Raw genomic sequence first — 25959 nt, 5'->3', positions numbered from 1 at the left:
CCAGTAGTAGGTTTAATGCAGACACTGAGTGAGCAAAATGTTGAAAGCAAAGAAAATATAAGTGCAGCCGAACAAATGATTCGTTACGTATATTTGCAGAGGGCAACATGGTCTGTCCATCAGGAACATATTCTATGCAATAACTCCACATCTACAACAGCTCAGCACCAATGTCCAGATCTCAATTAAGTGCATCATACCACATATTATCTGAATTTGGCAGAGGCAACATTTGAATTTTATGTAAAACGTTCTCGCTATGGTTCAGGTTAAAAGTTGACGATCCACTTTCTTCACGTAGCTGCGACGCAGAGCACACGAACACCACAAGAATTCTCTGCACGTACTAAGTTGCTTTTATTAATCCAGAACTGCATGCTACAGATACTGTACAGCATGAACATTGATTCATTACAAAAATGGTTTCAAAAACGAAAAGAAAAAATAGGAGCAAAAAACAGAACAGGAACATCACAGCTGTTAGGAAACATTGAGAGTATTCACAAAAGGTCATCAGCTTCTTAGTAAAATGGGAAAAAAAACAGCAATATAACTGCTTCATTTCTACTACAATGGCACCGAATGAACAAACTTTTTCATCAGTTGTATACAGCCTTTGCAACATCAACATGCCTATTTTAAAATTTACTAAATACCTACCGATAGTAGTGTACATAAAAAGTGGCAGTTTCAGTTTTGAGTAATTTCCCCAATGTACAGAAAATTTGGCCCTTATAGGTTTCATTAATTCTCACCCTTCAATGCTTTGCTTTATACGATTTTTTGGATGATTTTGCCAATAGCTACCAAACACATTGCGTTATAGCTTAAACTAGTCAGCAACATTAAATCTACATACATACCTATGTTACCTCACAGCTAAAAAGGACCAAAATACAGCAAAAATGGGGGAGGTCAGATGTATCGACCTTTAAAAGTTTGGCACAGAATACATACATAGAATATAGATTAAGCAATTCCAGGGGTTGAGGTTTCAATCCACTATGGGGCTTTAGATGGGTGATCAGATGCTGCTTTTTTGTGCTATTCCAAAAAAAATATTCCCCGCTCCCCCAATCGCATTCAAGTTTTCTTTTGTACAATGGCTTTTTTTTCAGCAATTTTGTGCACTTTTGTTCTTTACAATGCCACTACATTATCCATTTGGTGACAGTCATGTATCACAACAGAGGAAAAAAGGTGAAATCCTTGGTAAATGAATCTTTTTATATATAAGATGCTTACACTAAGCAAAAAAAAACTTTATACATTGTTTGAAGAAATGAAAAATATTTAAAAGACAACATACATGATACAACAAGCATCTCTAAAGCAATAAATACTACTGGTCCGATAGCGTTGTAATTTCTTTTTCCACCCCCCTCCCACCCCGCCCCCCCCCCCAAAGAACAACGCCATGGAACAATGCATATTAACACAGTTTTCCCCATTATTTCTGTACATTTAAACAATAACACGCAACATCACAAAAGTTGTTCCACACAATTAACAGGTGGCACTGCATTCATTGTGCCCTTAATGATAAAATGGACGTAAAATGATTGGTTCGCAAGCTCTTATTTAATACAAATAATACAGCGTAGCCAACTCCTTCCACAAGGGCTTCTTTGAATTTGATATCAGTCTCTTACTAGCAAAGAATCCACCCAGTAAGAGCCAAAAACAGTGATGAACACTACAAGGTTTTGCAATGGTTGACAAGAGGTTGGCAGGATCTCTCAAGGCTTATCCTACATATTCAAAGAGGACCTTGAAATAACAATGGGTCAAATATTGACCAATGCACTCCATAACATCTACTGACATGTAGCCATATGGCACAAATGAAATAAAAATTACACCAGCAACTATGCTAAAAGCTATTCTAAAGACTTGGTTACAAGTGAAAGTGGCTGGGACTGTGTCTCTTGCAAAGCACCGTGGGAATGGACAATTGACATGGATGAAGTCGAAGGTCGAGTCTGCGACGAAGACGAGGAGGTGGATTGGTGTAAGGTGATGGAGCGGTGCTCTAACGCCCCGTTCTGGCAACTAACAGCTGAAACTGTGCTGGACTTGAGTGCTGAGTTTGTCGACAAGACTGAGGAAGAGGATGGCGAGGAAAGATGGGCCAAAGGATCAGGTTTCATTGTGAGTGACAGAGGTTGCATTTGTTCAGTCTGTGGATCAGAGTCTGCTGTAGACGGGCTTAACATGGAAGGAGAAGGGGGAGGAGAATCTAATATGCTTCCATCTGAAGAGGGTGGGCTGGCGCAGCTGCCTTCACCTTGTATGTAGCGAATGCACTTTTTTTTTCTCCTAGAAACAGGGAAAGATTTATCTGTAAATAAAGGGCAAAAAGACTAATGGAGTTGGTTATTTGAACAAAGAAAGTAATCTTATTCAGGCAACAAGAGTACATCCACGACACTTGAAACATTAATAACTAATGCAAGGCACAATTAGGCCAGCATATCTGTAGGGATTTACAACTTTGTTTAAATGTATAAAGTATAGCTTTCTGATATGTGAAATACTAATAAAATGACAGTATATTGGGTTTATCTGTTAAGAACCACACCAAATTGAGGGTGACAGGAGAAAGATACTAAAGAAAAGAATGAAAGAAAGAAAAGGAACAAGAAACCATGAAAAATGCAAAATAAAACAAGAATAACTGGTTCTATGGCCTGCAGGCTGTGGCTGATTCTTTTAATGGTCTGCAATGGAAAACGCAAGTCAATTAAGGTTTGGTTGATTGAAAAAAGGTTCACATTTCATTAACAAGGTTCCTTGTATGCGCCATTTTCACACCAGCTATCTGCGAGAGGAAAGAAGGCTTTTGTTGTATTTCACAATTCCTGGAGCAGTTTGGCCAAGGATTCATTGATAAGAGCACATTTGGTTTATTTTTCAAACAAGCAATAGTTCAACTACCAAATAAAATTTGCAAACAACATGTAGTATTTATTAGTAGGCTTCTTTTAATTTTCACTAAAAAGATAGAAGAAAATGTATTAGTATTCACACTGCAAATAATCTTATTTTGTCCTGCATTTTGCCAAAGGAAAGGGGCTATACAGTTCACCGTTGGACGTTTTCTAACATTACAATTTGCACCCCATTGCCTATAGCCCAAGTTAGAAGTTCACACCTATTAGAAATCGGTAAGATATATTCGGGTCCTGGATGATAAGGTGTATTTGAGACAATTTTCAGAGTTCAAGCCACGGACGCCTGCTTGGTCAAACACATGCTAAACTGCAATGTATGCATGCAGTTAAACTCCTGGTTTCTCAAGACAAGAGAGCCATGTAACAGACAGAAACATGCAAGTGAAGCATCAGGTCATGCGCCATATTAAAACAAAGCTGGAGGTGAAAGGACCAACTTGGTGGGCTCAAAACAGAAAAACGCAACACCAACAACCAGGTAATTGCCAAATGAATAGAGCTTTAACCCCAAAATAATCGCAAGTCATTGGCTCATAAAGTACAAACAATATTTATTTAACTCAACCCTGAACTGCTGAGGGGCAAATGATCCCTAGGTCTGAAAATTGTATTTAAACAACACATAAATTATTTCCTGACAATGGAGCGGTGTCTTTAACTACAGCTCCCGGAAAGCATGGTAAAAGTGTAAGTGTAAATAATCTACAGGTACGCATTAGATCAGATACAGAACAAAAATCAAATGCATGAGACTGGGGTTCATCTGCATCAGTGCATTGCAGAGGAATATTCGATTTCAAAACTTAAACAAGCTGCCCAACATTGATAGCATTGCAAGTCCAAATCAGAGCTAAATAATTTCTCAATAACTGGTTGTGGGGGAAAAATATACTTCTAAAATTTTCAGCATTTGCCAATCACACAAAATTAATGATAGCAGGTAGTGTGCTGAATCCTTCATAATTGCTGCTTCCGATATCAATACTTTCAACTTTATATCTTTTCATCGTATCATTGTGTTTTGGAAAGTTCTAGAAGTCATTTCTATTATTTTCTCCCATTTCGAGATTCCTAGGGCCTTGGATCTTCCCCGACTTAGTATTTGTGGACATACAAAAGAAAGATACTGTCTTTCCTTTCCTTGCTGCTAAGTGTCCTGCCTCCCAATATGAGCATGTTGGTGTGGGAAATTGTGATTGGAATATTTGGGGAATTTTATGTGGCTTTCATAGTTTCATTGAAGATTACAACCCACACCTTCAAAACATTGTCTTGTCCTCAGCTGCATTCTGCAAGAGGGTGGTCAGGCAACCTGTTGCAAGGCTTGCACTTTGGTCTGTGCCTCAGATGTCAATGTGTACATCCCTCACAATGGAGCTTTTATTGATTCAACCCAATCACGAGCTCTGCACAAGAGCAATTGCTCCTGCAAGGATGTTTCCCATGATTCAGTGGCTCAGCAGATTGGTAACCATCTTCTATCGATGTTGTCTTTTAACTCTTTGTCAACAATTTTAAAAATGTACTGCTCTTTACATTCAGTTTACCGACTTTCCAATAATTGACTACAACATTCCCAAATATATCAAAATGAACCCAAACCTTCCTCCCTGTCCCAAAGGAAAGTTTAATTTTTGTTGTCAATAAGAGCATAGACTATTTTGCTGAAATGCATGCTGGCTCCTTCCAAATTAAATGGAGGAAAAGCTCGGATAAAATTACGCTTAAGGGAGCCAGACAGTTCAACAAGGTCCCAGGTTTGATTCCAAGTATATAATGACTTAAGTTCACCTGAGCCAGGGCAAGCCACAGTCAAGATAGGACCACAAAAATGAAGAAACCAAGGCTTCTGCCCCTGAGTGCCAATTATGGAGGATTGAGCTGAACTCAGGTGTGATGCCCCCCACACAACATAGCCTACCAAAACTCATTGTATAGATTCACGGTTGAACATGGCCATTTGGGTTTATCATTAGAGGAGACCTCCCACTCTGTGAGCCACGCCCAATGAGGGAGTCAATGTTTTCATCAAAGGTAAGGAATTGGGATTCAAAGTTGAATTTTGAATATCCAAATCGATTGGACCATTCATCCCTGTTATTTTGCAATTGTAGAATGGCAATGAAAATATTAAATATAACAATGCCCAGTAACCCAAGACTTTATTAGAAATCATTATTGAAGAGTAGTTTGTCACATTTTTTACAGTCTGGCCTATACAATGTTGCATCACAGCAATTTCTAAACCTACTGTTGGAAAACTTCCCCCATCCAGTACACTAACCCTCAAGTACAAACTGACATCCGAAACAAGAAAGGGGCACCTTTGGCAATATTAAAAAAGACAATCATGCAATTAGATCAGCCGAAGAATCCAGTTTAGAGCCGTTTATTTGGACTCTTTCTTCATTCATCTTTGCAGTTAGTTTGCATTATAATCTTAAACATTAGTTTATTTAAAATGCAACTATTTAAATCCTCATGATTAACCAATTCATAAATCCTGAAAAAATTGATAATAGCCAAAATGCTCAGAGAAGTGGGAAAAACTCTATAAGGAATTAAGTGTTGTGGTCTCAAATTTGCTACTGCTTTTACGCAAATTGGTATTAACTGGCAATTCTCTAGCACCTGTTCAATAATCCATCACTTGGCAATTGTCCGTGCTGCATCTTACATAATATTTACTTAAAATTTGAGCACCATTTACTGGAAATGATACAGTCAAATAAGCAGATGAAAAAATGTATCTTTCAATCATGAAATTCGGTCAGAAGCACAATTATATTTTACATCTTAATTATGCTTTAAGATCATGATTTTAGAATGAAAGTAGCTACTCTTAACATACATGCCAACATAGAGACAGTGCGAAAAAGGAGCACACACAAAGTGTACAGTCTCCATAAGCCTCACTACATCAGCAGAAATTTCAGTATATCCAATAATTAATAGCCAAGCGAGTTTAGAGAGACTGCAACATATTCTGAATTAGGGGAAATGAAGTGTGAAAGAGAAAGACACGAGATAGAGCACCACGTGTAGGTGAAAAACAAAAGGTTTCAACTTTGAAGAAGCAAAATACCTACCATGACAACATTCCCACTTCAAAGACTGCATGTGTCAGGACAAAGAAATAAGATTTAACCAAATGCAGTCAACAGGAAAGGTGTATATAAACAGGACAAAACATTTATTCCCTCTACCCAGCCAAGTCCTAAGAATTAGAGAATTGGCAACCAGAGTAGTTCAAAAAGTTCTAGAGTACCCAGATTAGCTGTGGTGGATAAGCCTTTGACCGTTTGATGTCTGAGTTTGTTTAGTTAAACCGAATTGTAAGAAAACTAAAAGAGAAATTTAATTGTGTTACTTAAAAAAGATATTCCAACAGATTTTGCACTCGCCTGAAAATGAAAGTTTCCTCTGAACGAGCTTGGAGCTGGTATGACGCCCAATTACTAAAAATAAATTGGCGATTAATACATAAAATGTAAAGACATAGTTACTGGAGTGCACAAACACCTTTCTGCTTCTTGGAAACTTATCTGTTGTACAATTCTGTGATAATTACTCAGGAGAGGCGACTATTTTATCAATAACAGTCTCTGTAAACAAAATGGTAGATCGAAATGTTGAAATTTCACATTTACTGACTAAAATGAATTCATGCACAGAAGAATATCAGTACATGTTGTGCACTTAGAACTGCAATGTCTACACATTCACCGGAAACTAGGTGAGTTTTCTAAAAGAAATATATATATGTATGTACATACATATACAGATCTTTAGGAACCATGGATGGTTAGTAGTTAGAGCCAGTTTTCAAGATTAAAACTTCTCTCTCCTGTCCTAGGTTTCACTGCACCAATCTCCGACACAAGGTCACAGGCCCATCGCAACCACGGTTTGGGGAGGGCCAGAAAAGTAGAGTGGGGGGGGAGGTAAAGGAGGTGGACAGTGCTTGCAAGGAGATAGACCAATGCTGCTAATAAAAGGCAACAGGTAAAAAAAAGAAGGAAAAAAAAAGAAAAAAAATCTGCAATAAGCTATAGAATATTAGCACATTAGAGCACAGGAAAGTCACACGAATGCACTACAAATCCAATAAAAGGGCATATTTAATTCCGGAAGGCCTATTGGGAGTATACCTGCAAGGTTTGCACCATAAACTCTGTTGGTCTAGCCCGAACAATGCCCGACACTTCTTTGGAGTATTTGCATCTGTTAGCATGAAGTAAACAAAAACAACAAATGGAGGATACTGCTCACTGGATGTGACATCTCAGCCAGAGCTAGTGGTTTAGCTGGCCAAGTTGGCATTCTCCCCTCATCACTTTGAAAACAAAATTCGCACTTCCGAGCAACAATAGATGCAAGGGTGTATAGCAGCATCCAATTAAAACACTGAAACAGTGATAGCAAGAAGGGGAAAGTACCAATTTAACCCAGCTGAAACCAACCATAGCAAACCTGGGAAAACGATACACACCTGCACGGGCCGCACCAGTTATTCTGTTGATCAAGGCCAAAGCGCGCTCGGCATTTCTTAGGAGCGCTCAGATCTGAACAAATTGGAAGAAAGCGAGCAGAGGAGACAGAAAAGGAAGAAAGAGAGACAAGAAAACAAAAAGGAATAAATCAATTTATCTGTTACCAGTGATCAGTAATGCCCTCTAATTTCATAAAAATGTATTAAAATCACAGCTGTATTTTTCACCCATTTAAAAAGCACCAATATTGTGTGGCAAACACAAATTTGAATTATTTTATAGTAGATTTTAATGAGAATTCACAAAAAGTAGTGAGTGGACTGAATAAAGAACCTGCAGGTTAGTGCCAGCAGAGGATGTTAGGCTTGAATCAAGCTAAAAAGGTTAAAGTGCTTTGCAATAGGAGCTAGATAGCAGGGTCAATTTTACATGCATGCCTTTCACAGCAAATGTGAAGTAGGATAATGGGATTAGTCTAGCAGGTAAGGCTAATTACCGAGAGGATGCATCAGAAAACAGGTACAGCCCAAATTAATATGTCAATACAAGACAATAAGTACATACAACAATAAGCTTCAAAATATTTCAAGTTACATTAGCGAATGCAATATGTTTTTTTTAAATTTCTACTAAAACGAGCATTAAAATGTCTACAATTCATGCACTGATGACTTTATTGTTCTTGGAAAGGCAAACTAGCCATAAAATTAAGATTGCATAAATAGTAGTATAATTAACAATGTTATAAAACATGGTTAGCAGCAACTAGGATTTCATCTGATTAAATGTTGTCACTCTGATATGTGAAAGGTGCCCTTTATAATGGAAGATAATTGCTGCCTACTTACCATTGGTTTCCCCTGCCTGCTTTTCCCTTTTCCTCTTCTTCCTCTTGCCCTAATAAGGAGAGACCAAAAATAAATGGAAAGGGGGAGAAAATAGCACAAACTCAGCTTCTCCATTTGGTTCACAAATCCATGTCAATCCGACCAACACTGCAAAAATAAAGCTTATAAGAAGGACAGCTCTGTGGTGCGCACAAGCTTCTCAAGATGGGAGGATAATGTTGGCTTCATCTTGGTCATTATTTGTAACATTAATCTGGCATGTATGACGTGCACACTGCTGGCCCTGTGGAGAACAAAAGAATAAATGGTAGTGGGGGCAGGGAACAGGGAAGAGTATAGAGAATGAAACTTACATAGTTATCTCGTGCTGACCAGCCGGGGTAGAGTTGCATGTGAAGCTGCCGTTCCTTTCTGGCTAACTCATAGTACTTTGCTTGTTCTTCTCTAGTCAAAGCATGCCACTGAGAATGAACAGGATTGGTTGGAGAAGAAATAGATCACATTAATACTCGCATATAAAAATGCATGAAAAGGTTAATGCATTATAACTGGGCTATATACCACAATATAATGCAAAGCATCAGCATTAGCACTACGTTATATCTGAATAGATTCATTTACTGTTAAAAAAAAAAAAAATTCTTTGTAAAAGCAGAATAAAGAGACTCATTGGTTATATATGAAGTGTTTGAAGGATGGCCAGAAGGGGAACTATTCAATTAAAATAAGCTTCAAAATCAAGAAAAGGTGTACTCATATTGTTCATAAGGATTCTTAAGAAGTATGGCACATCATGTTTAATCATTTCACAGCTGAGATGGAGATCTTAAATTAAGATAAAGTTAATATAGAGGCTAATAAAATTGGACAGGTATTTACTGCATCTGTGTAACACTTCTCTTCATGCTATTTTAAAGGAGGCGCTAAACCATTCATTGATTTTCACATGCGGCGTCATTCACGATTATTGGCAACATTTGCTTCCAATTCCTGAAGAGTGGTGATCTTGGCTTACTAAATGAAAAGGTATGGCCAATGTAAAAATCGCCACTGACTGACTACCCTGATCACCAAGATTATATTTCTAACCTGGTCTTGTGAAACTTGGTTTAAACTGCTTACCCTTCGGCCAAGGATCTGATTGATGGCTGCACTTTCTTTCAGCGTGCACTCTGCTACTACCTTTGCTCTCATTTCCTTCATGTACAACATGAATGCATTCAAAGGTTTCTTTATGTGTGGCTTTTTCTTTTCCTCTTCTTTTTTGGCATCCTGATGATGTTTTCTGAGTAAATGAGAACAGTTACTGACTTCACTAGTGAAACTAAAATAGCAATTTCTCTTCTAAAAAGGCTACATTTTTTAATTATTCAATTTTAAAATTAAAATAAAAACACTGGTTACAATAAACTGGTTTAAACTCTAGAACAAAAACGAGATGCACATTATCTATGATTTTGAAAGAGGTTTGATCTTGCAAACAGACTACATTAACCAAATTTCAAAGTTATGAACTATTTTGCCCATCAAGGTAAATGACAGGTTTATGACTTACGAATTATTGAGGGATCCGATGTCGCTCTGGGAAGACTCTTGCTTGACAGTTGGTGTGACTATGGCAGGATGAGGAATTCCCGTTGTGTGTAAACTGTGATGTGGTGGAACCATATGTGGTGGGAACCTACCAGAGAGAAAACTGTGTAAATCAACAGAACAGAAATGAATGAACGGGAGGGATGGGCACATTTGATATATAAGCAAGCATACATGCAAGTACAAGTTGTCACAATCACTCTATGTAGCTGTGATTAATAACATAAAATGAATCATTGTACAACTATCAGTTCAGCTTTGAGGCTACGAACAGTACTTTGTGATAGAAAATTACAAATATATGCACTGTATAAAGACAATACACAGTATATAAAATCTAAGTTTTTCCTTTCTAGGATTCTGTACAAGAAGCCTTTTAAAAGAGCAGCTTTGCTTTGACCCCTTTGACAATGTTTGCATTATCACCTGTCCAAATTTAAACATGGTCAAGTCTCAATTTCGAGCATTATTGAAATGGGCTGAATTTTAGACACACCAAAATTTTCCATCATGAATCAAGCTAACAAAATAATTTCCTATTAATATAATAATGATATATTTACTGCTTTTATTTAGAACTATAGTAAAATGATTTTGGAGTGAACATTTGTGTCCAATTACACAGCATGTGGGAGGCAGTTATTGTGTTAGCTGACAGATGCCGGCATCTTTTTTCTCCCAGATTGAAATATTAGCAGAGTGAGCAGTGAAATTACCATTTACAGTTACCACACAAACATAAGACAGTACACAGGTGAAGTATTTTATAGTGCACTGGGGCTTTCAAAAGCTCAAGAGTATTATTCTTCATGTGATGAAGTGGTTACATTCATTTCATTACCTGAAGAGACTTATAGGGGTTCAGAAGTTAATGGACACTATAAAATGTCAATCTATCATAAGGTGATTACTACTACACTATGTACAAAATATTTGAAATTTGGTATAGCTTTTGCATTATTTAATAGATATATCTAAAACTGAACAAGGAAACGACATATTATATATATATTCCATTGTAAAAACTAAAAATTCTAAACAGCTAATTATGAAAAAATCCTGCCTGCTTTTATGGCTGCAAGCCAGATTATAATGATGTGCATAAACTTGCAGGCCATGTTACGAACAAACTCATTTTTGTTCCACAGTGTCTCTGGGGTTTCTATCGTGTTCACTCTCACTTTATTTCACTGTTGACATTTTTCTGTTAACTGCATGTCATCTGCCTGACTGTGTTTTATGTGAGAGCTGTGGGAAGCTTTTCTCCCCTTGCAAAAAAAAAAACAGCCTCTTTGAGTTGCAGCTAGTTTGTCATTATTCCCCCTCCTCTCCCTGTGCAGTTGTTATCTCTCATCTTTCCAAGCCCAATTTTCCTGAGCTTTCGAAACCACCACAAACCCACATTATGGTTTATACATGATGCCGATCTCTTTGAAGGCAGTGCATTTCAGAGTGGGCCCTAGTCAGGAGAAGCACCTTCAGCCAATTTACTAGGCTGAGGGGCCCCGAAGCTCTAACATCTCAATCTAACAGGGTCACAGGGTGGCACAAGTGAGTGTCAGCTATTGCTATTTAATTGCCAGACTATGCCTCTCTGCTATGTTTAAAGTATAATGACCCATCACTTAATTCCAAGAAATCACTGCCCTACTACTGGATGGAATAAATATCAAAAGGTGTGCTCTGGCAGGGCATGGCATCTACACTTCCTACGGATGTCATACGAATATTACAGACATGTATTTTCATCACCCTGCTACTGCACAAATATCTTCTGTTCTTTTTTTTTTTTAATTTGAATAACTAATATATGCCCCTACAGTTGAAGAACTGCTAAGTTCCTTTAATCACTGCCTTCAAAAGTGTACAAATCATGTTTCCTCCTAGACAACTTGATCCCTCCCCATATCCTATTTGTGGGGGTGTGGGGAGGATAAACTAGGGCAGCCATGTGCACCCAGAAACTAATCCTACATCTTTTCCCTCTTCTGTGATGGGCACCTTTCATTCTTGTAACTGAGGCCACACTGCCAGCTATCCGATTGCAACACTGAAAAATAGTGAATATTTGACACATTCTTAAAGTCATATTTTACTATTCTGTAATGAACATTTCTGCTAAACCTCTGAAAATTGTTCATTTTAAATGTTTAATTTATCCTGCCCCATCTAAAGCTGTACTTTTACAAATGCGTCTACTTAGTCCCTGGAGATGGGGAGCCTTGCCTAATAATCTATGCTAATTTAATTAACAGCTATCATCAAAATGCATTAGCTGTTTCAGCCCATCAGTAAAGTCTAACCCTCCACCAATTAAATTAGCTGAACTCTAAATCAGATGAACAGAAAATAAACCCATCATTAGGAGCAATTAGTGATTGCTTAAATACAGTGCTATGGAGTAGTTTGTAAATATACTTGTAGCCACTGGGAAATTAGCTAGTACTGGATTAATTGGGGCTGTGACGAACAGTCAGAGCCCCGATCAAAACAGTAGCTTTTTAAGTTCTGAACATCAGCTTCCAAGAGCTTTGATGTGTCATCAATTACCAGTCTCTCTTATTGATTTTGTATGTTTGCATTTGTTGTGTGTGCATATGGACATTAATATTGTACACTGGGCTGGAATCAGGAGTGGTAATGCTGATGTGTTGTAAACTTTAATACATACATATTTTATCCTGCATGGCTGCTACTTTGGCTAGTTAAAATTAGTTACAGATTTACAATACCTCATTACTTTTTTTAAATTTTACCTCCAGTTTTGCTAAATACCCGTATAAATTTTACATGGCTGGCACAATTAAATCTTGTGAAAATCATTGCATTTTTCCATTAAGAGGGCCTCATTACTGCTACAATACAGTTTACCAATACCACAATTATACAATTATACTAAAGCCCACGGGCATAATTTGGTGTCAGCATTTGGGCTACACACTGCAGGACTAAGTGGGACCACCAAATAGGACTGGATGATCTCAGTTACACTGCATAACAATGTAAACCTTGAATTTTATTTTGTTTCTGTTTTAAGATTTATAGAGCAGAAAAAGTAACCGATGGACAAAAAAGGGCTGAATGAAATGGCTGCAACAGGGATGGATTCACAGTGCAAGTCCAAATGCAGGTTACAGTGGCCAAAGACTACATTTGTACCAGCGCTAAAATATTTGCTGGAGAGATCCTACGTCAGGACAGAAAATACCCCAAAATTCATTTTACCTTTGCAAATCACATTCAACACTAGTTTGAGTTTGATATCAGGGGAAGACAAGTGGATGATTAGCTCATCTGGACAAAATCCAAATAAGGGTCACACCTACTCTTAGTAGCTGAATTGAAAGTGGAGCTAACAGCGACTTTGGACCATTTCCTTTACTGGCCCCTCACAATTAAGCATGGCATTTCTAAACATAGGGAACATCTAATTTGTGAAAGGCTTGAAAAATCTAGATGCAATTTAGACTTTGCCCCAAAATCAATTTAAATAGAGTGCGTGTCAGTGAGCTAGTTGGTGTGGTATTCCAAACACATTTCACAGAAGACTGCTGGCTTTGTTACAACAAAATACAGATGTGTGCTTTGACTCTTAGTTGATGAGCTGGCCAATTGACACTAAGATTGGATGAATAACGTGATTGGAATAAGCCGATGTTAATGTATGACAATGGCAGTGCAGCTTTAGGAATGTGCTGTTTACTTAATTCTGCTTTGGGTTTTTTTCGTCACCTTTTCAGGTGACTCCGGGTATGGAAATGCGTTGCAACAGGTCAGAACTGGAAAGCCACCAATGCATGGCAAAGCATGTAATAAAATACACAATCCAAGAAATATGGGCAAATGGACATCTCTTCCCTACTCTATTATTCTACAATACAAGTTGGCTAACAATTCAAGTAATGAATTGGTCGAGCCTTAGCTGAGGCCACGTACTAATTTCCCATATCGTCCATTGACATCGTGGAACTAATGGAAGTGGTTACATACGGTGTTTCAGTTACTGACGACTCTGAATTCATGTGACAGCTTAATTTAAAAGCATTGCAAGAACAACTACTCACATTCAAAACTGCATTCATGCAGCTCAAAAGTTGCAATTGCAGAATCATGCTCTGACTGCACGGCCTTCATAACATTGAAGGATGGTGGACCAGGCCAATGGGAAAACTACATCATCTCAGGATTCTGCAAATGACTCCACCTTTAAAACGGAGTTCTACTTCACGAGATGCACATGTGCTTTCTCGTTTATAATTTTGACGTTCCTGTGACTGAATCCTTACCATCGAAAGTGCTTAGAATCATAGAATTTATAGTGCAGAAGGAGGCCATTAATAACATTGAGTCTGCACCGGCCCTTGGAAAGAGCACCCTAATTAAGCCCATGCCTCCACCTTAACCCCGTAACTCCACCTAACCTTTCGGACACTATGGGGCAATTTAGCATGGCCAATCCACCTATCCTTCACATCTTTGGACTGTGGGAGGAAACCGGTGCACTCGGAGGAAACCCACGCAGACACGGGGAGACAGTGCAAACTCACACAGACAGTCACCCGAACCCGGGACCCTGGGATTGTAAGACGGCAGTGCTAACCACTGTGCCATCGTGCCGCTTCTATAGCATTAAAAGGATATTCATTAGTTACACTGAGCAAGCATCCCAAGAGTTGGTTAAGATATTAAGAAAAAAATTCACACCAGTATGAATGTGGTCAGGTCATTGTGAGAATTGACACTCAGTAGCTAGATTTAAATGTGTAGCAACTGTATACTAAATTCACCAACTCGAGGGATAAATCGAGGGTGTCCCTTACCAGGAACAGAAGCATTCACCTTTGTGTCCTACAACTGTGTCACCACAAAATAAAAGTACAGGAAAGGAACAGGAGGTCAATCAGCATCTGAACTAGACACTCCTATTTGTCGCTCTTCCCATTTTTATTTTAACATTTGCTTACAGCTTTCTTTTTACTGCCCCTGCAGAGTAGTCTGATTCAACTGAGGGCAAGTGTGAACTTTTGTACAATTCAAAACACGGCAATCAAAGATTCCCATTTTCCTTTTGGTTCATCTCCAAGCCCTTGCACTATAACGCGCTCAAATCCTGAGTGTTCCTGAAGCTACAGTGACAGAAAGGCATAGGGCAATTTAGTTCTCCTAAATTAAGGGGTACTCAAAACGTGCAAATTTAATAATCATTCAATTTTTGAGACAGAATCAAAATAGCCAGAAACATTACTCACGCATTAAGGATTTGGAAAATGTTGTAATTAACATATTGCCAGATGTGTAATTTTCATAATGTACATAATGCGGCGTTGTTCACCATTTCAAATATCCCACTTTTAAGATTTGCCAGTCCCCCAATACGGTTGCTGAATTTTTTCTTGTTGCTCTGCATCACATGGCTGGATATGGGGTATCGAAAACATTCCACATTACGTGATCACACTGCAACGTGATCAACTGACAGGGGGAGGATTTAGAGGGAATGAGCTCCAGTTTTTAAATTAATGGGCAACACAGAACACATCAGTCAATAAAACCACCAAATTTCATCAGTAGTCAGCTGGCTTTCAAAGAAACAGCTTCCATGAAAATCATAAAAACTAATACTCTCATGAAAGTGGATGTCGGTACAGAAAGCAATGGAATAATTTGGAGTCGCCTTCTCTGCCTAGACTGCTCTGTGAGCAATTGTAGGGAGGCCAAAAATACCCAACCCCATATTTTAAGAACTGTTTTAGTTCCTGCAGTATTTATTTTCTTTTATTGTGTTAGAGAATCAATAATTTATCCTTCCTAGAGTCATTGCCTCAAGTGCAAAAACTGAAAATAATATATATGGGCAAAACACAGTCAGTGAGTCTCCTGCTGATCAAAAGAAAAGACAGCTTTAATAATTCCAGCAGGAATAAACTCTCAAGCTACGAGACTCAAAATTTAAAACCCTATCCAAGGCAGATTTGCACACTTCTGCATCCCCTAAAGGAAAACTTTTGGTTATAAGGCACAGATTGTATGTGAGAGCAGGCAGAAACAAAAGTTTGCAGGGTGATGAGGGAGAATTAAAATTAACTCCTGCAGCATTAAATTTAATTTCAAAATTAGTCAGCGAAATAACTATCTGGATACAATTTAAGAAAGCTCCTGCTAGGAGATTCAAGTGTCTAGTAATAGGAATCACGGTAAATATTAGTTTTTCTTTAAATGCCTAAAGGCCCTGTGAGCATTTTTATTTAACCAGTAACGCCACTGATGTATTAGTCAATGGCATTCCAACAACTGCGGTAATTTAGCATTACCACGGAAATGCTTCTGTGGCAGTGGCTAGCACTGTTGCTTCACAGCACCAGGCTCCCAGGTTCCATTCCCGGCTTGAGTCACTGTCTGTGTGGTGTCTGCACGTTCTCCCTCTGTCTGCGTGGGTTCCCTCCGGGTGTTCCGGCTTCCTCCCATAAGTCCCGAAAGACGTGCTGTTAGGTAATTTGGACATTCTGAATTCTCCGTGTGTGCACCTGAACAGGCGCGATAATGTGGCGACTGGGGGCTTTTCACAGTAACTTAATTGCAGTATTAACGTAAGCCTACTTGTGACAGTAAGATTATTATTAATATTAGGCGCTTTATGTCGCTATCTCAATAGAAAGGACGGCAGGCCTCTTAATTGGAAGAGCAGCCAGTCTATTACTACTTTTTGAGTAATTCTATGTTTAAGTGGCCTTTAACTTGTGATGTAACAATTAAGATTATTACTCTCTGATCTGACTTAGTATGGCTCAAATAGTGATAAGTGACTCTAGCCATAGGGTATAATAAATATTAACTGCACTTTTCTGTCTGCAAGTGCTAACATATTGTCCCTCGGGTTCCAACATTGACATAAAGTGTGCAATAATTGCAGCATGCTCTTGACACTTAGATATTCCCTGGGGGCAATATTTTACCACTACAGCCTTGAAAAGCAGTCAATATTTGTGGACAATATAAATGATCTCCTTTCACAATAGTGCTGCAGTAAAAACTCTATTGCAAATTTATGATGCATTAATTGCCAATTCATTCATAATGTGCAACACTTAGTTCTGAGACAGTTTTGAGTTTATTTGCTTGTTTATTGCGAAGACAATACAAATCGGTCATGTCAATTCTTCCATTGCGAAAAGGGGAGTATTAGGAAATAGCAATGTGCGTCCTCGTTGAGCAAAGACAATGGCAGGATGATTAACACAAAAGAACTGTTGATTGGAGATTATCTACTTAAAACAAAAAAGTTGATTGCCAACAAACAATTGTACCCACCTTGACATGGAAGCATTGACGGTGAGTGCAGTGGGGTAAGGATGTCGAAATCCCCCTGTTGTGATTGGGTAAACAGGTTGACCTTGCCTGAAAAGAAGAAAAGAAAGAAGAAAAAAATAACTGGAAGGTTCGGCTGATGCAAGCTCACACTCATTTGACCAGAACAAAAAAATCTTGTTGATTTCACAGCCCGGATCAAAGGATGTAAATAAAGAACAATTTTAATGTGCTAAATCTGATAGAACCAGCTAATTAAATTTTATAACCTCTGCTAATGTCAACAGAGACCTTCTCCCCAAGCTAAAACTAGGTGTTTTGTTGTGATAATTAAAGGCGAAGCGGCGTTTGCTTTAATGGAGCCATCACAATAATTGAGGGCTACAGATCCAAAAGAAAACAATAATGAATGTAAATTTATACCAAAATAAAATACATCAAATCAAAGAGCCGCCGTTCTGCTTCGGGCCTCTTTCGGTATTTAGAACTCAGTAGGAAAACATTAAATTAACAGTCCTTAATTTGTAGCCTTTTGTCATAGTAACCAGTGTTGACAGGTGTTGCCAGGGGAGAAGCCCCATATGAATATGTGGGTACCCAATAGCCAATCACAGCTCATTACAATAATTGCACAATACAGTAACATGCAAAATTCTAAAAGAACTAAAAGAATAAAAAGAAAAAAGAACTGGAACTGCTTACTGTGGTACTAACCATCCTAGTGGATGGGGGATTTGGCCGACGGCACCTGGCGAGAGTGGGTAATAGGGAGAAATATCTGAAGGATGTGGAGGTCTAGGAATTCCTAGAGAGAAAGTAGAAAAAGAAATGAAAATTAACTTTCAAGAGCACAAGCGATAGAAGTTCAGAATCTCAAATGCGCAACTGTTCCAGTTAACCTTCCCGTTTCCAATTCCGCCAACAATTGGACTGAGACTGGTGAATCTTAAATGGCCCATTTGGTGTGCACCTTCCATTTTGTTTCGCTAGAGCTCGGCAATTCAAAATAATTGTTACAACTGCTATTTATAAAGTTTACTACCATTCAAGAGTCACCAATATTCCACGGTGTAATTTGAACCTTCAGTTACATCACTCCCAACTGCAATTACTTGCAGCATCATTTTAGAGCAAGTTAGAAGAAGTGTTTGATATTTACCTTTAGTTTTAGAGAATTAGTAAATTTGAGCATTATGGGAGCATTTTCACACCAGTGAAATCAACTGATTCAGGAGCACACTGCTGTGATTTCACTTGATCCTTTTCATAACATTCATCCTTTGAAATAGATTGTACAAGAATTATTTTACTTATTACTGAAACATTTTAATATCTTTAATATAGGAAACATCTTTGCATGCGCCTTCACAGACATCCCAGCTATGCTTATAGTCTTGCTTATTATAGCTTGATGACAATCAGTTGACACTTGGTCCTTCCAACCTCAGCTTTCCATTAACTCCAGCATGCCATGCAGAAGGAGCTGGTAAGCTCAAAACAACCTGTTGAACGTCAGTTATATAAAACATACCTCGCTTTCAAAACACTGCATCCACAACCATTTTTAAATCACAAAGTCTGGCCTACACCCGCTTTTTCCCACCCAGCATTTGTGAATCCTTTCCTTATATCCCAGCTACCAACTCAGCCCTCGCCAACTCCCACAACCCTCATAACCCTAATCCTCACTAGGTACTGTGCCCCTCCCTCTCCACTCATATCATGAACTGCACCCTCAGCACGAGGGCTGGCTTGCTCCATTCGCCTTCCCGAGCCATGCTGGACCCTTGCTTTGAAGAAATTTTACACTGGGCCATGCAACACCCTGAAATTCAAAATAATTATGTTTTCTGACTATTATAAGAACCGACCATCATAATCAATGCTGTGGGAAATCTACTGTTGTGATACTGGTATAAAAATTGTAAAAGGAAAATCAGTCACACACTGATAGGTGCAAAACAATCCTATAATTGTTGGTGACATCTGGCCTAGAGCCAGATATTTACAAGCAATTACCATTGTCTGCTGAAATCACAACTTTACAAGCAACTACGTTTGCCTAGATTTGTCTTTAGATAGTTTCTCCATTGAAATTATCTGGGAAATCGTAAAGAGTTGCCAGAAAAAACACAGCTCCATCACAACAGCCAGATGTCATTATCACAACAACTCTTGCCTATCCAAAATAATGGGAGATCGGCCAATGTCTTAATTTTGCCTCATTTCCAACCGTTGAAAATTATTCTACACAGCTCACACTGAAAGGTGGAGAGAGGGTCAAAGAGTCTGTTGCCCAGAAGTTCAGGTGAGGAGATTAAAAGTACACATTTAAGGACCAAGTTGTGATGTAATATTGTAAAATGTGTTCTTGACCAAATCGTTACACTGGGTCATTTTAATCAAGTTTCTGAATATGTCTTACAATACCTTCAAATCTCATTATGTTTCCGAACAGTCTCCAATGTTCCCCTGCAGTTTTACGTATAGGATATTGTGCACTATGAAGCTATTTGTTTCACTTACTGTGCATTTTGCACAATGAAGCTATTTATGCCCCCAACTAATCCCACTGCGTAAAGAAGGGTCAACATGTGACATTAATCACACTTTTCCCACAAACATTTCAACATCTCTCTCTTGTCTGGCATTATCTAACTACACAATTTGTAGGACAGTAATGTTTGTCTGGGTACAGCCAGGGCAGTCAAGGCCACATGAAGCGAGCATAAATGTTCGGAATTCAATTTGCGCAGCCCCTGTGCAGTGTTAATTATTGATATGAAAACAGCTAGGGCACTTATTTATCATACAGACAGAAAATGACTTAATTAACTGCGACCAATAAATGAGGCTTTTGTCCCTCCACAGTTTTCATTTGAAGCTACAATATATATTTTTATAATTTATCCGCAGCAGCTCTCTTTTGTGACATTAAATACAAGATTATGATTTCTCTTTAAGGTACCCAGGCAGGAGTTGATTTTTTTTTTATAAAAGAGATCGAAAAGCTTATGTATGGGGTAAGAGGAAAATGTGGTGTAAATATGTGTGGGTGAGGTCAAGATAAAAGAGCCTGCACACAAGAGAAAAACATATGGGTAAATTATATCAGAAAGTCAAATGGGAAGGTTTTAACTAGATTAAAGCAGTTTCCTTAAAGGCCCGGGGGTAAACTTAGTGAATATGGTCTTACTGGGCCTGGGACTATGAGGTTATAATTCACAATCTGCACCTTGCCAGGGTGGTGATAGAGAGACTCCAAATATGAGCTAGAGCTAATCAGCGAGCTTTGCTGCACCCGATCATAATCTAGCGATTCCCCGCTGATGATGGGCAAGGACAAGATCAGTCTTAGCTACGTCAGCCCAAAAACCAATTGCTGCCTAGGCTCTTATGTGAAGAATGGTTTCTGAAACTGGCTGAACTAAAAGGAAAGGGGATGGGAGAGAAATATAGGCTTCAAAGAACCAAAACTAACTTTCAATGGGAGTAAAGAAAACTGCACAGCATTGTACGGTCGAGAGAAACTTCACGAGTGAAACCAACAGTTCAGTGATGAAAAGCCTTGCCATTACATGACAACTATGACTACAGCACAAAAAGTACTTTGTTGGCTGTAAGATGTTTTGAGGAAGGCACTATATAAACTCCAAGTTTATTTTTCTTTAAATCAACATTTCAATCTTGCTTTTCCATTCCACATCAGATAATGGTTCATATATTTACTTTCTGGATTTGACGGCAACAGTGTGTCTTAAATGGTTTGCCACAATTGGTATTGGAAGCTGTCCTTTGACCTCATCACCAGCAGAGATATGTCGTCTTAGCTGTCATAATCTATGGAAATTGCACAATTTAAATACAACCTTGGCACGGCAATCAATGTAATGAAATGAAATGAAATTAAAATCGCTTATTGTCACAAGTAGGCTTCAAATGAAGTTACTGTGAAAAGCCCCTAGTCGCCACATTCCGGCGCCTTTTCGGGGAGGTTGGTACGGGAATTGAACCGTGCTGCTGGCCTGCCTTGGTCTGCTTTCAAAGCAGCTCCAGTAAAAATGAATGTTTATATCTTCAATAACTCCTCCCATCAACACCCCACCCCCCCCCACCCCCCCAACAACAACAACCAATCGAAGTTATCATTGCATCCCGGAGATAGGGTTGAGTGTAAAGCTGACAGAATTTTGCTTGCCAACAGGCAAATAGCTAGCACTGACCTATGTATGCTATCTGCTCCCAGCAGTGAAACAGCGGTGCAATATTCAGCTCACTGGCTGGATTAGAGGTTGGTAATAATGATGTTTCAGGATTATATGCTGGACACAATCTACATCCAAAAAGTATATATTGTGTATTGCATTGACTGAGTTGAACACATATTCAGCTGCAGGCAGCCAGGGCAGCAGAGAGGGCAATACAACAAAATGCTCAGAACTTCTAATATAGCACACTGCCTCCCGCCCTGAAAAACTTAGAATTTAAATGGTACATGCACATAATTTCCCTGAATACAATAAGACTAAACCAACATCAAAAACACCTGAAATTTAATAACTTGGATTGCATATTTGTTTTTATTGCAAAAACAACCAAAACAAACATGGCCGTTGTAGGTAAAAAAAATTGTTTTTCCTTAACATCAGCGATGAATTTAACGAAAATATAATTTAATAAGAAGTAATCAAAGTAACTTATTTCTTCTTCCTCCCTACATTCTTTCAATCAACCTATCTAAGCTTGTTTCTCTTTCTGTCTGGGATCTCATTCCATTCATGTCTGTGCTCTCTCAACATCTCTTGACTTTGTCACCATGAACTTTGACCATCAACCCCACTTAGTGGTTGCTTTGTTTTCGTCAAAGACCCTGACTCACTTTGCTCTACTGATGGGACTCTGGAATATTGGCAAACATTTTCTTTTTGACTTTCACTTTGGACTCGAGGAAAATTTGGACAATATGGGTATATCATGCACTCCTTTTGATCAGTTTCCCCCTTTCACACTAGATATGTGAATGTACCTCATCTCTTTACAACAACTCCAATCACATGGTTTTCCTTTTCACCAGTGATTTTTCAATGTGACCTTCTGACCTGCACTTTGTAAATCTTTCGCTTTTAAGTTTCATGCTTCATGTATCATGACACATCTTTATTTTTTTGTCTTGCTTTTCTCTTACTTTGCTATTGACATCAGAATTAAGCAAACTAAACCGTTTCCTAGGAGTGCGTTTAAACACTAAATCATTAGCTGAGCAACCTGTTTGCAGACTGTGGGATCATGCTGTAAGGGAACAGAAAATAGCCTAGTCTGTCGAGGAGTAAAATGGCCCTGAACTTCTCAGATGGCAGGGTCTCCCCTTCCTGCCAGCCGAAGAGTCTCGACCAACTCAGAGTACCCACAGCCATTTCATACTTGAATGAGTGTCAATTGGTTGCAGGTGGGATTTCTGCCCCTCACTTGAGTAGAAGTTCCACCTTAGAGAGCTGCCAGCCAATCTGAATGGCTGGCAGCAACATGAGCTTCAGTGGACCATAGAGGAACGTCAGCAAGGTGCCTGAGCCCAAGTCCTGGAACTGGAGGGCAAGGTACGTTTAAGAAGTCAAAGGGCAGGGAAGGCCTATTGGGCGCAAAGGGGTGATCAGGGTGTTGGGGGAGGGAGGCGCAAAAGCCACCAGATCTTAAGGAGTGCCCAAAGTCAGATGGGGACTTCTGGAGTTCCACTTCCATTCCCGCCCGAGATCCAAGATCTAAGTCGGTTCATTTTCGGGCTTCCTCCAAGTCAGGCAAATCTTCGCACCACTCTAAAAATTGAGGCTGGGTGGGAAATGGACATTAAGTGGTGCACACGTTTGAGCCTCAACTGGGGCAAGGGCAGGTGACCTGTCTGAGACCTCACAGTGATTTCATGCTGGGGTGGGTGAGACCGGGGCAGATGGGAACCCAGACGGACTCTCGTTCATTCAACACTGATTCTCCCCAAGCCACAACACTCTTTCTCTCCCACCTTCCCCAACAAATCCACTAGTCGGAGAGCATTAAATTCAAGTCATGGAGATTACTGCCTAGCATGCCATCTTGCAAATACTTTTGATCTGTCTACTGTACCCATATCTTTCTGCAGCACCATTTGATGCTGGGTCGTATGTGGCATTTGAGTGTTTAGTTCCATTCTTACTCAGGAATATTTCAAACTCTTCTGGCACAAACTGTTCTAATTCCAACACTTCTGGCAACCCATATATTCCAAACTAATCAAAGCCTCGATAGCTGATTTACAATATTTAATATCATACTGATGGCTAATTTTATCATTTGGTCCTCCTTGCTCAAAGGCCACTTTCTGCTCTCTTAGCACTTCCTCAAGGACAGACATACTCTTACTGATCACGACTGTAAATAGTTTAACCATACTTTGTGAAACCTATTCCTTCCCTCCTACTTTTTTTATTGCCCATCCTTAATTCCTTGAACTGAGTGGCTGGCTCGGCCATTTCAGAGGCCATTTAAAAGTCAAACACATAGCTGTGGATCTAGAGTCACATGTAGGTCAGACCAGGTAAGGACAGCTTTTCCTTCCCTAAAGGACATTACTGAACCATCATTAGACTTTCAATTCCAGACTTTCTTTTCATTCACATTTCACCATCTGCTATGGTGGGATTCGAACCCGGGTCTGCAGAGCATTGCCCTGGGTCCAGAGGATTATTTGACCATTGACAATACCACTGCACCATCACCTTCCCCTACTACCAATGGTTACATAATAGGAAGTATAATCATATTCCACCCTAACTTCACCCAGCACTGAAATGCTAAATAACTGGTCATTTTCACACCAGCTGTGTACAAGGGGATAATGACATAGGAATTTCTTCTATTCTCTTCCGAGATGCATTAACAATGAAATTAAGTTGTGAATCGATGACTTTCATTTCTACCGTGGGTACTGAAATTATACCCCCACCCTATTACTCTCATTGTCCATGTGCTGCTCTTCGTGCTCCCTGACCAATCTTTCTACATGATAACATCACCTTCTGTTTCCACATCTATCCAAGAATTGCCAGACTCCTAAACTGGCTTCAGACCTACCACAACCGCACCCTGGTGCATGGCTGCGGCCTGGCGGTTTAGCACGACTGCGGCATAACTGTCTCCTCTACTCCTTCATGTTGTCCGGATCGAACCGATTTTCCCCACAGATATTGCACTTTATGGCCACCTTGGCCCGATAGCAATAAATCCCTGACTCAGTCTGCAAATTTGGCTTTTGTGGCCTTGATCTCACTGAAATCCAGTGGATATTCCTGCCAACACAAGAAAATAATTCCCTTGCAATTATCGCTTTCTGCCAGTTCCTGGGCTATAGCCTCATTGTAGGCCTCCTTCTATGTCAGCTCATTGCTTGGTCAAAGGTTTGGCCTGGATTTTGTTTGCACTTTATTTACATCTCCCCGACAGAGAGGGCAGTAGAGAGAGCATAATAATCATTTGCTCAGATCATGCAATATACTGCAGTATAGATTCCTAAACTGTCCAAGACTAGATAAAAGCAATGTGGTGTTCTGCTAGTTTTAGGGCATCCAATAGCACTAGAGGCACAAGGTTTGGTTTTAGCAATGTGCACTTGACAATGCATCGAGACCAAGATGACTGGTATTGTTTTCTTTAATTTGTTGATGGAGTGTTAGCCTAACTGGCTAGGGCAGCTTTTATTGCCCATCCCTAATTGCCCTTGAGAAGATGGTGATGATTCTTGTTCTTAAACCGCTGCAACCCATCTGGTGTAGGCACATCCACGGTGTTGTTTGGGAGTGGGTTCCAGGATTTTGGCACAACGACTGTGAAGGGAAGACAATATAGTTCCAATTCAGCATGATCTGCGACTTAAAGGAGAGTTTGCAGATGATGGTGTTCTCGTGCATCTGTTGCCCTGCCTCTTTTGCACAGACATACGAACTAGGAGGAGTAGGCCATTCTGCCCTCAAGCCTGCTCCACCATTCAATATCATGACTGATCTGATTGTGGCCTCTACTCCACATTCCACCTACTCTGTACAACTGTAGCAAAAAATCTATATTTGTATATTCCATTCCCCTTGCAATAAATTATAACATTCCACTTGTCCTTCAAATCACTTGCTGTACCTGCATACTAACTTTCTTGGTTCATGTACCAGGACACCCAGATCCCTCTGTGAGAGGCTCAAGGCACGCCGGCACGCCCCCCACCCCCCCCCCCCCCCCCACACACACACACACAAATAGGATTTTCGACACTCAGCGCCGAGAACATAATTTCCATACTTTAACATCCCATGATCATCTATGTCGTCACCCGAGGGCAGAGCGATGCGACTCAAGACTTGTCTCCCAAAGTGCAAACCTGGCAAGCAGATCTCCCAGAGGATCTCCACTACCACTACCCAGGCAGTGCCGGGGGTTGGGGGGGGGGCTCCTGGTTAACATGCATGCACTGTGAAAGCCTTTAAACCTGGTCCCCGATCTTTATCAGCATGGCATTATGGGATTCGCCCCTTGCCATTTTTTTGACTGAATCCACGATGATAAGGCGGAGATAGCCACCAGTGGCTTCAAACCCACTTTTCCTGCCTGTCAGCCTTTACTGATAATCCAAGATACGTTCTAGTAGTACGAAGGTTCTGCCAGCTGTAGGATAAATGACATCTGGCACCATGTTGCTTCCATGATATTACCATGGGACTATAGTTCAAGGAAGAATGGCTTCAAATTAAT

At 39.6% G+C, this 25959-nt stretch overlaps 1 protein-coding gene across 46 annotated transcripts in view; it reads right to left on the bottom strand.

Moving 5' to 3' along the window:
* Positions 1-333: 333 nt before the first annotated feature.
* The window catches only part of tcf7l2 (transcription factor 7 like 2), a 189764-nt gene continuing 164138 nt past the window's right edge, over positions 334-25959 (bottom strand). For 5 of the 46 annotated variants that reach the window (XM_072479384.1, XM_072479393.1, XM_072479375.1 and 2 more), the window contains 10 exons: positions 17896-17998; positions 17197-17283; positions 9851-9991; positions 9418-9580; positions 8649-8756; positions 8296-8344; positions 7447-7519; positions 7106-7178; positions 6044-6068; positions 334-2341 (listed from right to left, as the gene is read on the bottom strand). In XM_072479384.1, coding sequence (XP_072335485.1) covers positions 1881-2341; positions 6044-6068; positions 7106-7178; positions 7447-7519; positions 8296-8344; positions 8649-8756; positions 9418-9580; positions 9851-9991; positions 17197-17283; positions 17896-17998 — 1283 coding nt within the window. In that variant the 3' untranslated portion in view covers positions 334-1880. Of the gene's footprint in view, positions 2342-6042; positions 6069-6354; positions 6413-7105; positions 7179-7446; positions 7520-8295; positions 8345-8648; positions 8757-9417; positions 9581-9850; positions 9992-17196; positions 17284-17895; positions 17999-25959 lie in introns of those variants that run through there. The other 41 variants (XM_072479387.1, XM_072479377.1, XM_072479398.1 and 38 more) reach the window with 37 other exon arrangements.

The sequence above is a fragment of the Scyliorhinus torazame genome, chromosome 16 (genome assembly GCF_047496885.1).
Source record: "Scyliorhinus torazame isolate Kashiwa2021f chromosome 16, sScyTor2.1, whole genome shotgun sequence".
NCBI lineage: Eukaryota > Metazoa > Chordata > Chondrichthyes > Carcharhiniformes > Scyliorhinidae > Scyliorhinus > Scyliorhinus torazame.
The sequence above is the reverse complement of the archived record's forward strand: the minus strand, read 5'-3'. Positions and strand labels throughout refer to the sequence as shown.